This window comes from Balaenoptera physalus (genome assembly GCF_965194825.1).
Source record: "Balaenoptera physalus genome assembly, chromosome: 21".
Lineage (NCBI taxonomy): Eukaryota > Metazoa > Chordata > Mammalia > Artiodactyla > Balaenopteridae > Balaenoptera > Balaenoptera physalus.
The window spans coordinates 15,905,445-15,921,702 of record NC_138902.1 but is presented as its reverse complement, the minus strand read 5'-3'; the positions used below and the strand labels follow the sequence as shown (position 1 = coordinate 15,921,702).

Genomic DNA, 16,258 nt, shown 5'->3' with positions numbered 1-16,258 from the left:
CCAGAACCTGTGCCATCAGCGTCAGGCATGAGGGAAATGGCAGCTTGCCCTCTGTCTCCTATTGCTGACGATCCTTCAGCTCTACCATCTCCCACCTGCTCTCCCTCCTCCTGTCAGTAACTCTTCTTGCCTGTTCACTCGATGCCAGCGCCTGTATACCAGCTATTGTACTGTACTACTGTTCTTTTCAAGGTACTGTACTGTAAGATAAAAAAGGATTTCTTTATTTTCTGTGTTTTTTTATGTATTATTTGTGTGAAAAGTATTATAAACCTACTACAGTACAGTAGTAGTGTATTTTTTTTTTGTACTTTTTTATGTATTATTTGTGTGAAAAGTATTATAAACCTACTACAGTACAGTACTATATAGCTGATTGGGTACCTAGGCTAACTTTGTTGGACTTATGAACAAATTGGACTTATGAACGTGCTCTCGGAATGAAACTCGTTTGTATGTAGGGAACTTACTATATTGTAGAGCATAGCATTCTATCTGGGAACAGAACCTCCCTTTGGATCTCCTCTTTCCCCGTCCCCATCTCAGTGGCCAGTTTCCCCACCCCCGTCCCTTTGTCTGTCTCTCAGGCTGTCTGTCTGACCCACTCGCTCATCTCACCCACCCTCCCCTACCACTTACCTGGCTTGGGAAACAAAAGACCCTCCACATATTTCACCTTCTTCAAGGCAGCAGAGAATCTGAATGACAAGCAGAATGTTAACTTTCACAGTATTATTTCCCTGTTACATACATAGCATTCTCAGAAAAGTTCAAGAAAGGTAACCAGTAGTTTTAAAGCATAACTTTTGATGAGATCATCATGTGTTTGGTTTGGTTTGGTTGTTTTTTTAAAAAAATCAGGATCCTAGTTTCCTCTTTCTCTTTTCCCTTTTCTTTCTTGACCTTTTCTGTGGGGGTTTAAGTTGGAGACCAAAACTCTGGGGTCATCCTTGTTTTTGAAACTCCTCACCTGTCCATGCGTGCTAGGGCTGTGTTCCAGACCAGAGCCGGGCATGGAATCTCCTTGGGATTCCAGGCTCGCAGAGGGAGATGAAGGGCCTCACCTCCTAAGGCAGGAACTGAATGCGAAGACAGAGGCCCCGTGACCTCCCACCCCAGTCTTTAAGGAACTCCCAAGACATTAGGGGTTGGGGAGGCCAGCCAGAGTTGGGAGGCAGAGACAGTCTTGCTGAAGAAGAAGGAGACCCTCAGCCCAGAGAGGATCTCAAAGAGGCAGAAGCACCAGGAGCCAGGAAGCCAGTCGCTGTGTCTCCACAAGCTCTCCTGGGGCAGCACCTCCTATTTATTCACAGTTTCCTGAAAGTTCCACAAGCAAGTGGATGTGGTTTGAGGCACTGCCTGCCTGAGCCGTCACCCGGCACTCCCAGTCGGTAGAGAATAATTGGATGTAACTTAGGCTGCCGATAAACATCTACAGGGAGAACGTCACCCTTTTTGTAATTCACTTGAAGTGCCATTTAGAAAACATCCTTCCCACCCACACACGCCCACACACACCAAACTTCTGGAAAGGAGAGGCTGAGGCCATTGTTTTTCTAAATATAGAGAAAGATTTGGGATTTGGGCATGAGAGTCACTTTGCTAAGATAAAGCACCAAGCACCACGGTGTGCTTCCGCATCCTTGTCTGTGTCGCAAGCCACTTCGTTTGCATCTATCCATCTCATTCCTCCCTTGTTGCTGTCTGTGTCTACAGAGTGTACTCGGTGCTTCGGTGACAATCCCGGGAAATCCAAGTACCGAAGGATCCCCATCCTCACCGAACTGAGTAAGTTGTGTTTCAAGGACAGAATTCAAGGGAGAAGTCTTTGTATCTGTATATGATGTCCCAAGGGTGTCTTTAGGATCCACAGTCAAAGGACTGAGGACCCGAATGGGGCCCAGAGACCATTATGTGTTTGACTGGATGTTATATTGGGCTTTTACCTCTTTGGTGACGTTGACATCCTCCAGCAGAGCCTGTCGTATCTGGGTGTCAGGGTGCAGGAGTAGCTCCTACCTTCTCCATCTTCCAGGGGAGGGGATGTGGATTTGAAAACTGCAAGAAAGTCTCTCCCTAAACCAACTTCTCTACCCATCAGACGTCTTCCTCTCCTGCGGTGCTACCAGGGCAGGCACTAGAGTGAGGCAAGTGAGGCCCCCAGGGTGTAGACTTTAAGGAAAGGCTCACTCTTGGGGTCTTTAAATTTTGTGTCCCTTGTGTCTTCTTAATCCCAGCCCTGAGCTGTGCTCTTCTAAAACGGAAATACTCCATATGCAGAAATAACAGGATGAGCTCTTATCTCTTATCAGCACCTTATGGAAAACGCACGTATATGAAACTCTCCTAGACGTGATGAGCCCTGGGGGCAGCAAGAAGGGCAGGGAAGGCAGGTGCCTGGGTGCATTGTTTGTGAGTCACCAGCGTAGACACTGGGATTTAATACTGATAATAGTTGGTGAGAAAAAGGCAAGTTACCGAAGAGGGGGTGGTACCTTTAACACAGTTTGGACCAACTCAAAGATGATCTCTAAAGCTGCTCCTGGGCGTGAGATTTGACTCGATTCCATAGCGTAGCAAACGTTTTAGTGGGGTTTTTATGATTCAGCATGTGTAAGCTGAGGGAGATTTGTACCAAACTAGATGAGCAGACCTCATAGTCCCAGAAATGAAGCAGGCAGACGTAGAGAGGAACCAGTAGGTGACACCACCACATGATTTGGGAGTGTTAGTGCAGCAGGCGGGCAACAATCTAGCCACCCTGGATCCCAGAACTGCAGCTCTCCAAATCCACCTCTGAAGGTCTCAGATCCCTTGAGCCTGACTCGTACCTGCCAGCCTATCTGTAACCACCCTAAAGCTGTTGGCTGCAGTTCTTATTCATATTTCATTTTTATTTTGCTACCCTTCTGAGCCATCTCTGACTCTGAGGTGTATGTACACTGAGGACATTGATCAGAGGACTGTCATGTAAGTTAGAGTGGTCAGGAGGGACCAGCCAGCTTCTCACTGGCCTCAGGAATGCATCTGGTCTCTCTCCAGGGATGTGCAGCTTTGTTCAAGGAAAGACTTTCTGGCACCAGGCAGCGCCTGTCAAATTAGCCTAACAAATCACCTGCCAGCTCACTCAGTTTTCGTTCTTTGGCCAGCAAGAAAGGGTCACAGTGACATGAGAGCTGCAGGTCTGATGGCCAGCACTTTGGTACAGAGTGTACAGTGGCCTGCAGGAAAATGTCTGGGAATGCTGAGGCCACTGGTTTAGGATGACACAGCAAGATCTGGACAAAGGCTCCTGGGATGTGTGTGTGTGTGTGTGTTGAGGGTTGGCAGTGCAAGAAGAGGAATGTATGTGCGCATAGGAAATGTGGGTTGATACCAGTCATACCTCCTTCATCTTTTGTAAAGATGCGTAGTTCTTGGAAGAAAATGATTCATTAATACCAGCAGTCTGTCACTTCCCCCAGATGTACTAAGGAATAATTTTAAGAATTAGAGACTAATGCGGTCTTAGTTAGGAACATACTCTGAGTTGTATGTCCAGTAGATTTGTTTGGATCTGTAATATGACGGTCAAGAAGTTTGAAGGGTCTAAGACTTAATACTGCTTGCGGACTAACAGGTTAATCTGCCCAGTTTCACGGATGTGGACAGAAGATGAGAGACCACTGGGTCAGAGACAATGAACAGTTTATTACTCACATCACTAGCAGTAGCCAGAGTATCATCATTTTTTGTGCTGGCTTCCCAAGCCCTAGTTCCCACAGGAGGACATGAAAAGGTCCAAGTGATACCTGGACCCACCATGAACTGCTTTGTAAGAGAGGAACCCTGAGCTTCGGGAACCAGCATCTTTTATGATGGGCAGTAAGCATGCCTTCCCTTTGCTCTGGTAGGAGATATCACTATCTTCCAATACTATTCTCTATACAAACATTTTTGAAGCAGTAGTCTTGGGATGAAGGCAATCAGCGCCTCTGCTGTCCTCATAGAAATGACCGATTTCACTGACTACAGAGGCTGCCTACAGGGGGTCTGAGTTGCAGCCTGGGGCCAGCGTAGGTTTGCTAACGGATAATTTGGCCACTGCTGCACTGGCCTGATTAGGGTGATTCTTGAAGCCCTTGCTGCTCAAAGTGTAGCCCATGAATCGGCAGCAGCAGCAGCGTCTGCAGGCTTGTTGGACATGCAGACTCTCAGGCCCCACCTCAGACCCAGTGGATCAGGATCTAGATTATAACAAGATCCCCAGTTGATTCTTAGGCGCATTAAATTTTGAGAGGCACTGATTAACCCGTTCTGGGCCCGAATAACTCTAAGGACCCAAGTAAATACCACGCCACCTATGGCGTAGTATATGGAGAAAAAGACGATAACGGGGGTGAGCAGATGTCCCATTTATGTCTCTTGTCCCTGTGCGATTATGTAAAGTGGCCCCTTTTTCTTCCAGAAGTGTCCTGTCTTGAAAGTTAAATCATAAAGGGTGACATTCAGGACACTTGCTTGGAGAAACTGAGCCTGAGGTACAAGGATATCTCCTTGATGATGAAGGTCCCCAAGCGGGCTTCCCATCTTCAAGGGATGAAGATATTAATACTTGGAAAGAAAAAACTATATACTGAAGTTGAGGCAGGTCCCACTTGGACCCTAAAGTAGGCATCAAATCCTTTGAGCGATGGTCCCTCCTTGGCCTGCCTGGTCCGGAAGTCCTGTATTCTTCGTCTTGTCTGCCTGCCTTTCCTTTTTGCCTCTTTCACTTGCAGAAAATCCTTCCAACATGCACTTTATTGAACAGCTCGGCGGGATGGAAGGAGACTTCTCGGGAATGAGCCTGCACCTCAGCACGTCCTTTGCCACTGGCACTGTCTTTTCCGGCAGCTTCTTGGATTCCCTCCTGGCCACGGTAGGTGTGCTGAAGCCGAGGAGCCCCATGACCGAGCCCCTGCCGCGGGGAGAGTGCGTGGCTCAGGACTCGGGTGGGTGTTGCTCACTAACGCCTCGCAATTCTGCGTGCTTGTTGATGTTCCAGGAGAGCTTGTCCACACACATTATTTCACCTTTGCTCATGACTGCCTGGCAAGGGAAGCCAAATGCTCTCATTTTAAAAATTAAAAACGTGAAGCCCTTAGAGCCAGAACACTCAATACTGGGAGGAATGAACACATCCACAGAACCCACCTTTCAGCTTCAAGTGCATCTTGGTTGACCAGGCTCTTTGGCGTCAGAGCTTGGGCGGTGATCCTGCTTTCTCTTCTCTCTAAAATATCCCCAGGCTATACAGAAATCGGCCATGAAAGGACGCGGGGTTCAAGGAGAGGGCTTTGTTTGTTTGGCCTTTGGTGGTGTGAGTTTTATTCAGAGCTGAGTTCAGTCTCCCTCCACGTTGCCCCTGTTGTGGGATGCATTTTTGACTCACGGTCATTCTTTCCCTGAGCAGCTCCCTTGCATGGACTGCAGGATTTCCATGAGTAGAATCCATTCATTGCGTGAAGGCCTATTGAACACCTTGTGGGTGCTGTCCTAGGTGCTGAGGACACAGCAGTGATGAACCAGACCAATCTCTGCCCATGTGGAGCTCATGCTCACGGAGGAGGTTGATACACACATGAAAAGTATTATGTCAGATAGACAGACGGGCCACGGTGATGTGAGATAGGACATGTAGGGTTTGCGGAAGGAGCTGAAAGTTCAATAAGGCGGCCTAGGAAGGCAGCCCTGAGTGGGTGGTATGTGAGTCAAGTTCTGGGAACAGGAGAGCACGTGCCTTTCTGATCTTTGGGGAAGAAACATTCCAGGCAGAGGGAAGGTCAGGTGGGAGCACTCCCACTGTGTTCAAGGAATTTGACTAAACCTTAGGAAATCTGTGCGTAGCCATTTGTGAATGGCTGCGAGAACTCCTGCAGGGGAAATCCGTGTAACCCCCTCCCCCACAGATGCCTCCTACCCAGACGTTCCAAGAGAAGGGCTGCAAAAAGGCTGAACATCTGTGCACAGATGCTGACATAGCACAAGGCTCTGAGCACAGTTTGCTAGATTGGCTGCCTTCTGGAATTCTGCATAGAAGAGGCATCATTCCTGAATCGTATAAGTGCCTCGAAAGTGCAGTTTGCATTTTAGGGGAGCGTGGTCAGGGCACATGCATCGCCCTTGTGGCATCAGTGGACTATGTTGCCCGGCTCGGCTCTATCTCCCTAAGCCTTTCGGGGGAGGGTCCTCACAAACCCCACTGAGCTCTCAGAAAGGTAATACCATGTCAGTGATCGTTTAACATTAAACAGGCTGATTGACTACGAATTTCCTAAATTAAGCAGGATTCAGCCTTGACTGAGCCAGAGAGAGAGTCAGTGAGGGAAGTCAAGTCAGGTCACTTTCCTGGGAAGGTAGCTCCGTCAGGGAAAGGATTTTAAAACCCTGCCTGTCATGGATACTTCAGTTACCCTGCCCATAATTAGGGACCGGAGTGTCAGGCAGGAGGTGACGTGATGTTCAGTTACCCTGCCCATAATTAGGGACCGGAGTGCCAGGCAGGAGGTGACGTGATGAACTGGATCTGTCTGCAGGACACATTTGAGAAGGGTTTAAGGTCCCCGCTCTCTTCAGAGATCCCTAGACAGCAGGCAGCTTTGTGCCTTAAATTAAACTCCAGCCTCGGTTAAACTCCACTGGCCCACACGGGTAGGAGCGAAGGCACAGACTCTGTTTAGAGTTAGTGGGAGGAGCAGGCTGGGCAGTGCGGACCGAGAGAGTGTCCAGCAGTATGCACATCCCATGAGCCAGCACGGGGAACACGAACCTGGGGATGAGGCTTCTCAACACTCACCTTATGAGAGTGCCCCTGCGACCTCTTCGAGGAGTGCCCCTTCCTCCCAGGCTGCCTTCAGCCGTTGTATCTCATTCTGCTGGAAAATGAAGTAAGCTGTGTAAAAATTCAGGAGTCTATTCTGAGGCCCCATGGTGAAGTCTGTGGGAGAGAGAGAAAGCCACATACGGTGGCCTGGGATGGGGGACAGTCACATGAGGTCGCAAGCCACATTGGACCCTCAGCCTGCCCTTGGGGACTCCTGGTAGGTGCCTGGTTTGGGACTGGCACTTGGTCGTCTGACGAGGCCGTGAGGACGGCAGTGGAGCTTCAGGGTAGAAGGCACCCTGTACGTCAAGGGGGCTGGCTTGGATCTTGAACTTCTTAATCTCTACCTAGTGGCATCCTGCCCCAGCTCTCAAATCCTTGATGACGAATGGCTCAGCAAAACGAACACACTTTAACACTGTTTGGAGCTCCAACTCCAAGTCTCTGGCCCTGATGAGCTGAATTAGACCCTTGAAAATGCTCAGGGGATGCTGCCCGCTCGTTTCCCTCCCCCTGGGCCTGGTACTGCTGGCTCCACTTGGCTTCTAAGGATGGGGGTGACTTTCTATCATATCAGCCACACAGAAAGAAAGAGCCCAAGGGTCAGGCCTGAGCCTCCAGTTTCACTGTCTCTGCTCATCCGAGGACAGTTTGGTCTTGGCTGGCCTCCTGACCTTCCACCCGCTCACTGGCAGTGAGGGCAGTAGCCTCTGAGAAGAAGAGAACATTTATCCTCTTGCGCTGAAACCATCTGGGGCCACTGTGGTGGCTCCACCATATGCGTCCAGCACGCCACTTTATTCTCCATACGTATTGGAGCGTCTCCTCGTGCAGGCATGCGGGAGGAGGGCCAGGGTCCCGATCTCCCCGTAAAGTTAGGGTGGCAGTCACGGGCCCTGGGTCATCACTCCCTCCATCGCATGCCCACGGCAGACACCGCTGACACTCACGGGTCTCCTCCTCCACATCACAGCTGCGAGTCTTCCCCAACACAGCCCTTGAGGCGGCATCTTCCAACAGTTTCATTGTTGAGAGAATATTAATAATTAGAGCAATATCTGGGGTAAGAACAATGGTAACATCATCTCTCAGGCACTTACTTAAGGTCTTTGCTGAATGCGTTACCTGCATTATCTGTTGAATTCTCCTGTCAACCTAACCAAGAGGATACAGTTGCTAGCCTTGTTTTACAGATCAAGACTCTGAAGCCTAGAGGGGTAAATAATGTGCCAAAGGTCACAGCACTTACAGATGACAAGTTGGTTTTCAGACCCAAATTCCTAAGCTTCCAGAGTCAGACCAAATCCATTACGACCAAATCCACTGCCGCTCCAGAAGGCTCTTTCTGTGATTACGAGCGTCCTTTCAGTACACTGAGGTTGAAGTTCTACTTGGAGGAATCCGCCTCCCGGGGTGCTCCGGAGTCCCTGAGGGATGGGCAGGGAGGAGAAGACCAGGGTGCACCCACCCTCCCCAGTGCCCACCCACCCCTTCCCCCCAGTCAGAACTACTCTACTCTCATCCGGGTCTCATACGAGGCTCCTGCATAAGATTTGATTCAAAGAAGGATTTCTGTTGTTGAGAAGACTTTAAAAACCACTGCCTAGAAGTTAGAGAATCTGACCAACAGAGAGGCATGGAATAAGAGAGCCAGATTCCTGTTCTCTGTCTTCCGAGTCAAGTCTCCAGCTCCCAGTTGGGAGTCTTGTCCGGGAGGCAGGAGTCAGCCATTCCACCCCATTTTGCACATCCGTTTTGTCCCATAATTTCCCTCCCCAAGGAACATGTTCCAGATTCGGCTCTTGCCACCTGCCGTCCAGCTTGATGCTCCAAGTGGTCTGTTTCCCATGGCTGCACAGTCAGAGGTTACATTTAGAATCAAAATGTGTGTTTCCCTGGTGCCCATCCTCTGCAGAAGGGAAAGGCTGCAGACTGGTGCGTTCCAAACAGGCTCCCTCAGGATAAAGGGGGCTGACACCTCAGCAGCTTCTGGAACAGGATGAGGTCACCTCCTTGACTCACGTCTCAGTGAACTCTGTTTCGACCTGATATTGCGGGGCCCTCTCTTCCTTCTCACCTGTCCCTGGAAAACTGCACTGTGCTTCCAGGTTCCGGTTCCAGGAGGATGAACTCACAGGTCCCGAGGAGAGAACAAAGCCTGAAACATGTGGCGTGAGCTTGTCACTGCCTGAAAGTACTGAAGTTCTGTTTTAGACTGTCATGTAGTTTTCCCCTTCTATCCCCTGATATCCCTGTGATTTTTTTTTTCCAAGATAAAAATAATGGATTTTCCCTCCAAATCTTCTGATTCAGCCAACGCTATGGCTTCAAGTATCCCCTGGAATACTACTGTAAACTCCTGGCCCAGGTGGAGAAACATGCCCCTAAGGTGGAATTCGGATTCACTTTTTTTTTTTTTTTAAATTTATGGCTGTGTTGGGTCTTCGTTTCTGTGCGAGGGCTTTCTCTAGTTGCGGCAAGCGGGGGCCACTCTTCATCGCGGTGCGTGGGCCTCTCACTATCACGGCCTCTCTTGTTGCAGAGCACAGGCTCCAGACGCGCAGGCTCAGTAGTTGTGGCGCATGGGCCCAGCTGCTCCGCGGCACGTGGGATCTTCCCAGACCAGGGCTCGAACCCGTGTCCCCTGCATTGGCAGGCAGACTCTCAACCACTGCGCCACCAGGGAAGCCCTCGGATTCACTCTTAATCCTCAGCTCAATGCTATATAAAAATAGGGAGGCGCCCTCAGACCCCTCCATATGGGAGCAGGACTCCCATATGGCTTTATAACAATAGGATTTCAAAACTGGACATGAAGTAGGGAGCATTTTCCTTTACTTATAAGGGAGGTAAGGAAAATAACAAGAGTTACCTGGCTTTCTCAAGTTCACTCAGCTGGTTAGTGGCAGTTTTCCTACCATATAGCCTCATTCTCAGCTTAGAAGTATTTCTCAGAAAATGTGGGCCTTAAGACCTTTTGAGATTCTCAGAATTAAAAGTAGTGAGTGGCTAGGATGTTAGTATCTATGTTATTAAGGAGTACTATGAGAGAAGCCTCAAACTTCACTGTAGCTAAAAGTTCAAACACTTTGGGCTGCAACATTTTCAAGCATCAGAAGTTCAAATTCTGATTGAACTGATTACATTAGATATTAGTTATATTAGATATTAGATAATATAAATCTGAGTATATTAGAAACACTATTCAAGTTTAGAAGTCCTAAAATGTTTCATGCACATTTCAACTTTCATATTTTCTTGAGAAAGAAAAAAAGAATGAAAAAAAAAAAAGGAAAGAAGAGAGAGAGGGAGGGAGGGAGGGAGGAAAGAAAAAAGAGACCCATAATGGCAGTGCCATGGAACCCTGAATAATAAGAATATAAGATGAGCTCAGAATAAGGGTGACATGTAAATCCCATTATTTTCCCCAATATAGAATTGCAAGCCTTTTGATGTCAAAACTGAAGAAATGATATAGTCGAAAGCTAAGCCTCTCTCTGTTAAATATGTAAAGTACATGTTTCCCTAGAGGCATCGATACCAGGATAACCCTAGAAATTACACCTTTTTTTTTTTAATCAGCGGAGAAATATTCTAACAGCATTATGTTTGATCATTCTACATCATGGCCACTTGTTCTTAAACGGATTGTGGTCCAATCTGGATTTACATCCTCTGCTCCCTCCTAGATTTCAGGGGGCCAGATCCATAAGCACCCTTCTGGGTAGCAGGATGAAACAGAGAGGGACTATAAGGAGGTGACTGTCACTCAGGGGGTTCGTTCTTTCAGTCTGGACATTAGGATGGAGAAGGCGTCTGAAGTCATCTTTAATCTGAAAAATATTGTAAAAGTTCTTTTCTTTTTATTTTCTCTTCATTTACATAGATTATATTATTATTTCCTAGGTCGCCTTCTCCAGTGGGCTCTACATTTTGCTAATAGTATTTGTTTATTTGTTAAAAATCAACTGCCAATTGCACTCAATATTCTGACAGCTGTTTTTGCACTCAATTTTTAAAAATTATTTGTAATAATTAATTGTTTGCAGTAATCTTTGCACTGAATATTCTTACACCTGCCTGGTCCAATGTGCTCTTAAGTCATGAATGTTAAGTAGACAAAGTCTGTCTGAAAGAACACATCATTTAAGGCATGTTGCTCAGAGTGTGATTTGAGGACCACCAGTGTCAAAACTACCAGAGGTGCCCTTTAAATTCTGATTCCCACTCCCGTACATAAATTCTGATCCAGTAGATCTGGGATCCCAGAAATCTGGTCTCATGAATATCACTCCAGGTGATCCAGGTACATGAACACCAGTGTCAAAGACAGCACAATTCAGTAGTGTGTGCTGTATATCTCATTTAATCCTGCAAACAATGCTCAAAGGTGGGTATTATCATGTCATCTTTAAAATCATAAAACTATGACTGAGAAAGAATACACGAATTGTCCAAAGGTGTTTCGGTCTGCTAGGATGTGCCAGTCCAAGATTCAAACTCAGGTGTGTTCCGTACCAACAACTAGCTCTAAAATGCAGAAGAATAAAATAGAGTAAAAGCCAGTGGCCATGGGATCACAAAGAAAGGAAAATTTCATTCTGATGAGGAGGCCAGTATAGAGTCTGCCAAGAGGAAAGATGAACCAGATGTTCTAAAGCAAAGGCATGAAGGAGTAAAAGTGTCACTTGAGCAACTGCAGATAGACTAGTGTGCACCGGAGAGAACGATGGCTCATGGAGATGAGCTCAGAGAGGGAGCTGGTGTCAGATCTTGAGGGCTTTGAAGACCGTGGAAACGAGTCTGAGCTTGGTTTTACTGCAGGTTCAACGGATGGGTGGCGGGATATGAGTTGTGTTTCTAGACAATCTCTCTGGAAGCATTTTGAGCAATGGATTGTAAATGAGAAAAAGACTAGTAAAGAGGTCTGTCTCATAACCCAGACTTCAGGAGACAAGTCCCTGAATTGGGGCATGGAGAAAGTGAATGGTAAAATTTCTCCATAACGATGGAAGTCATTCCTATTATTTATAATGAAAACAAAATTACTGATTTTTATGTAGGTGCTATATAACCATGTAAATTCTCATTTCTACTGGAATAAAAGTTCGATTTAGATAAGACAAAGGGTAGGAAATTTAGAACATTATATAGATAACAATGGATTTAAGAAAACCTCATGGGCAATTATTACAATGATATTTCCATGTATATCACTGCCTAGTCAACACTGAGTGTGTAGGAATCCTTTGGGAAAACAGTTTAAGAAAATGGCTTGGCTTACTCAGACTCGATCTGCTTTCAAACTAAGTTGACCCACACGTCAATCTCTGGCTTCATTTTGATGCCAAATATTCTGAAATTCCATTCATTTTATACTCCACACCTACTGTTTTCAAAGTACACTGTAACAGCTGTGGGAGATTAAGTTAATACCTGTCCTCAAATAGGTCAGAATCAAAAGGAATATAAGTAGATTCACATCCGGAAGATTCAAGTGTAGACGCCAATAGTAATATCAGTAGTCCCCTAAGGAAAATCTCTAGAAGTCTCATTACGTATTTTAAATACATGTTGATGATTATTAGGGTATCTGTGGCCTGATACACTCCTCTGGTCAGTTTTGGAAGCGGGGACACCCTTGGGGTCAGTCAGTGTCATTACCCCTCTTCTCCTACTATTACAGTGTAAGTCCTCCCCAAAAGAGCAGGAATGGAGTCAGTGCTATTTTCTCTGCACTTTGCCTAACCGAGTGCCCTACCCAAACTGCCACCTTTTGGATGATTTTAATAATGATAATGAGAGACACTGCTTTGTGCCATCAGATCCATTTCAAATAACGATGCCCACTAAATCACCACGTCTCTCCACCTCCACCTTCTGACTTTGCACATGCCTCGTCCTTGCTTTCCAGGCGTTCTACAATTACCATGTTCTGGAATTACTTCAGATGCTGGTGACAGGAGGGATAAGTTCTCAGCTGGAACAACATTTGGATAAAGAAAAGTTCTGTGGGCTGAATGACAGTTACTCTACCGTTTCACCTGGAAGGATGCGGTGTAAGCTGGGGCTTCTGTCCTTAAACCAAACCATTTTGTCAGACATTCAAGTGAGTCAACTCTTCTCGTAATAGAGTGTCCTAACCTCCCTGAGTTTTGGAAATTGATCCAAACTGTTTGGGTTCCTAGATCACCTATAGCATATAAATAATAACAATAATAATGACAAAAATTGATTTATATTCATAGTGTATTTACAATTTACAGTGCATTTTCACGTGATAACTTTTTTGCAACAATTCTGAGAGATCAAGCCATTGTTAGTATCCCCATCCTCTGGGTAAAAAAGTACACAGGAAGCATCAGAGAGGTCCCATAACTTTGTCCCTTGACAAGGATTTTAATAATAAGTGTAATGTTAATATTCACTGAACATTTGCCCTGGGCCTGTCTGCTTTGTTTGTTTCTCACTTAATCTCTCCAAGGGTTTACATGGTAGGCATCGTTATTAATTCCATTGAACAGATTAAGAAGCTGAGGTGCAGAGAAACGAATACTTACCTGAGACCGTATTGCCTACCAGTGACCAAGCAGGGTCCCTCTAAGGCAGTCTGACCCAGGGCCTGCCCACTCTCCCTACGCTTGAACTACTAAAGAAATCTGATCCGGACTTCCCTGGCAGTCCAGTGAATAGGACTCCACATTTCCAAGGCAGGGGGCACAAGTTCGATCCCTGGCTGGGGAACTAAGATCCCGCATGCTGCAGGGCATGGCCAAAAAAAAAAAAAAAGAAATCTGATCATGTCACCTGAAATCAGGCAGAAGGATTCCATGTTTGGGCCTAAGAATCTGACTGGGCTAGCCAGTGAAAAATGCTTGCGTTTTCTTAGTCCTCTGAGCTAACAAACAGTAGATTACAGCAAGGAAGAAAATAATTCTGGCAAATTCCAATGAGGCCTCTGGGCATTGGGGGTCTGTGTCGAGCCCCGGCTGCAGTGAGGAGTCTACTGGTCAGCCTGCCTTTTGGTTTGGTCTTGAGTGACGTGGCATTCGACTCCGCGGTGTCACCGTCAGGGGCCGGCCTGTAGAGGGGCCTGAGCAGAACCCCTTCTTCACAGCCCTCTTCCTGCCTCTGTGTCTGCTGGGTCTCGGCAGGTACTGCCAATAAGGGCGAACCCCACGCTCTGTGCCTCTGAATTCCAGGTGCAAACAACATTCCAAAGCTCCCTCCATGGTCCGGTCCTTCGAATTTCTGTGGTCCTGGGTTCCTCATCTCAGGTTGACTTGTGAGTGATTCTAAGCCCAGGACAGCTGCCACTGGCCACTTCCTGTGGGAACCAGATGTGGCAGCGGACCGGTCAGCCCGTTCTTCTCCATTTATGTCTGGTCCTCTGTTCCTTACTCTGAGGAATCACAGAACTAAACAGACTGTTCTCTTCCGACTTCCCTGAACGCACTGGCTGCTGCTTTGGAGCCTGCAGTCTACTCGTAGTGCCTGTTGGCAGTAGCTTGAGAGCAAGGTCAAGAGGAGGAGGAGAGGGCCGCTCTCTCACTTAACATCCCAACTCAGTATGTGCCTTAAAAACGGAATTTTCCAACCTGGTGCTCACTGTGACTTCTTGATCGTTACCAAGACAGCAGTAGTAATAAAAACGAGCATAGCCCCTTGCCACACCACGCCCAGACAGGCTCCTGAAAGACCAGGGTGGTAAAAACAGCTGCCGGTATGCTCAAAACTCATGGTGAACCTGATTTCCAACCCACTTGCTACTGCCACCAGAGAGGTATTAGGAGGCAGCTCTTGGGTCTTCCAAACTTCCACTGGGAGAAAAGGCAAATGACACTCCAGTAAGTGCTTGTTACAGCTTGATTCGAGTGCCACCAGACATAAGCTTTTCTCTCTTCTCTCCCCAGCCAAGAAGGACCTTTGGGCAAATATTCTGCGGCTCGTTAGATAATCTTGGAGTCCTGTGCCTGGGCTTATACCGCATGATAGATGAAGAAGAGCGCAACCCGGAGCACAAAAGGGGAGTCTACTGGTGTAGAAAGTGCTGGCCACTGCCCAAGTATAGGGGCCAAAGCGACTTCATTCTGTGTGAAAGAGACGGCCAGAGCTTAGGGCCCCCAGATGCAACAAAGGGTGCTGGGGAAGTAGGTAACGGTGTAGGATCAGTATAAATAATATGAATGAACCCTGATGATTGGGATCCAGGTAGTATTGGCCATGTAAGGAGAAGGGCTTCTCTGTCCCCAGTGAAATTTGAAATGTAGACCCAGATTTTCAGTCAGGGTTCTTTTGTAACTTACCCCTCATCGATGCCTGTGTGACTTTTTAAAGCTGAAAAGCCACTGTCCACACTGGAAAGATTTACTTGTTCGCTGCCAGACTCACTGGGTAAATATTTCTTGAGTGCCTTTTTTCTAACCACTGTGCTTTGTCCATCTAATATATGGGAGTGATATGTAGAGATTTCAGTTTAAAGAAGATCATTCTGACAGTAGCGGGGAAGAGAGAGAAAATGTGTGTGGAGGGGGGAGGAGAAAAGAAAGGGTACTGGGTACCAGCTACAGACAGCACAGTAATGTAGGTCCAGACTAAGAGTCTCGTGGTGGGAATGGGCAGCACTCAGTAGAGAAGAGAAATTAAAACTAATAGAGTGGAAATGGATTGATGAACCTGTTTCAGGAGGAAGGGGAAGGAAGTCAAATCCCTGAAAGCGGAGTAGTCATGAACACGAAGAAAGACAGCTTCTCTGCTCGCAGGAGAAAGGGAGGAAAAGAAAGGACGCCAAGGCAAATCTGGCTGTGGATGAAGGGTGTGCTTAGGGAATGTTTACGTAACACTAGGATTTCTTGGTGACGTACAGGCATAGCCCCGGCTGAGAGAAAAGAGGGGGAAAGTTTCTAGGGAGTTGAGAAAGACGTAAAAGTTACATCGGTCACTGAGAGGAATGGAAAAAGGAGTTTACTGTGGATCTGTAGAAGCAACAGTGCAAAGGGAAAGGCCGGGGGCTGGAAACAGCCTGAAGAGCGGATGTACCCAAGCGTAAGGAAATGAGAGAGAAAGAACGAGGGGAAGTTGTGGTCAGAGAGTGATTTATTGAAGGGTAAGATTTTAGAGGCAGGATGTGTCAGGAAATTACAACATCAGTATGTGGCCAGGAAAGTGGTTGGGAGATAAAGATCACTGGGTAGTGGAAATCAAAGAAATTGGTCTGCGTGTTGGAGTCGTAAATCACAGAGACACTGCAGGCACGTAAGGTGACGGTGGCACTAGAGTTTGAAAGAAAAAGTGTCCCATGTGCCAAAGGCCTAAATAAACATGGAGGTGTGTGGATAACAGATGAGTCAAGAGGAGGGTGACAGGGCTGTAGAGCATGGACCACAAAGATGGGGGGGAGCAGGGATGCTCTGG

The 16,258-nt window shown here is 47.0% G+C and overlaps 1 protein-coding gene across 1 annotated transcript in view; it reads left to right on the top strand.

Moving 5' to 3' along the window:
* Positions 1-16,258, top strand: part of KCNU1 (potassium calcium-activated channel subfamily U member 1) — a 189,781-nt gene that overhangs the window by 156,480 nt on the left and 17,043 nt on the right. The window contains exons 28-31 of the mRNA XM_082444418.1: positions 1,717-1,788; positions 4,761-4,900; positions 12,759-12,953; positions 14,758-14,882. Of these exons, the coding sequence (XP_082300544.1) occupies positions 1,717-1,788; positions 4,761-4,900; positions 12,759-12,953; positions 14,758-14,882 (532 nt within the window). The remainder of the gene's footprint in view (positions 1-1,716; positions 1,789-4,760; positions 4,901-12,758; positions 12,954-14,757; positions 14,883-16,258) is intronic.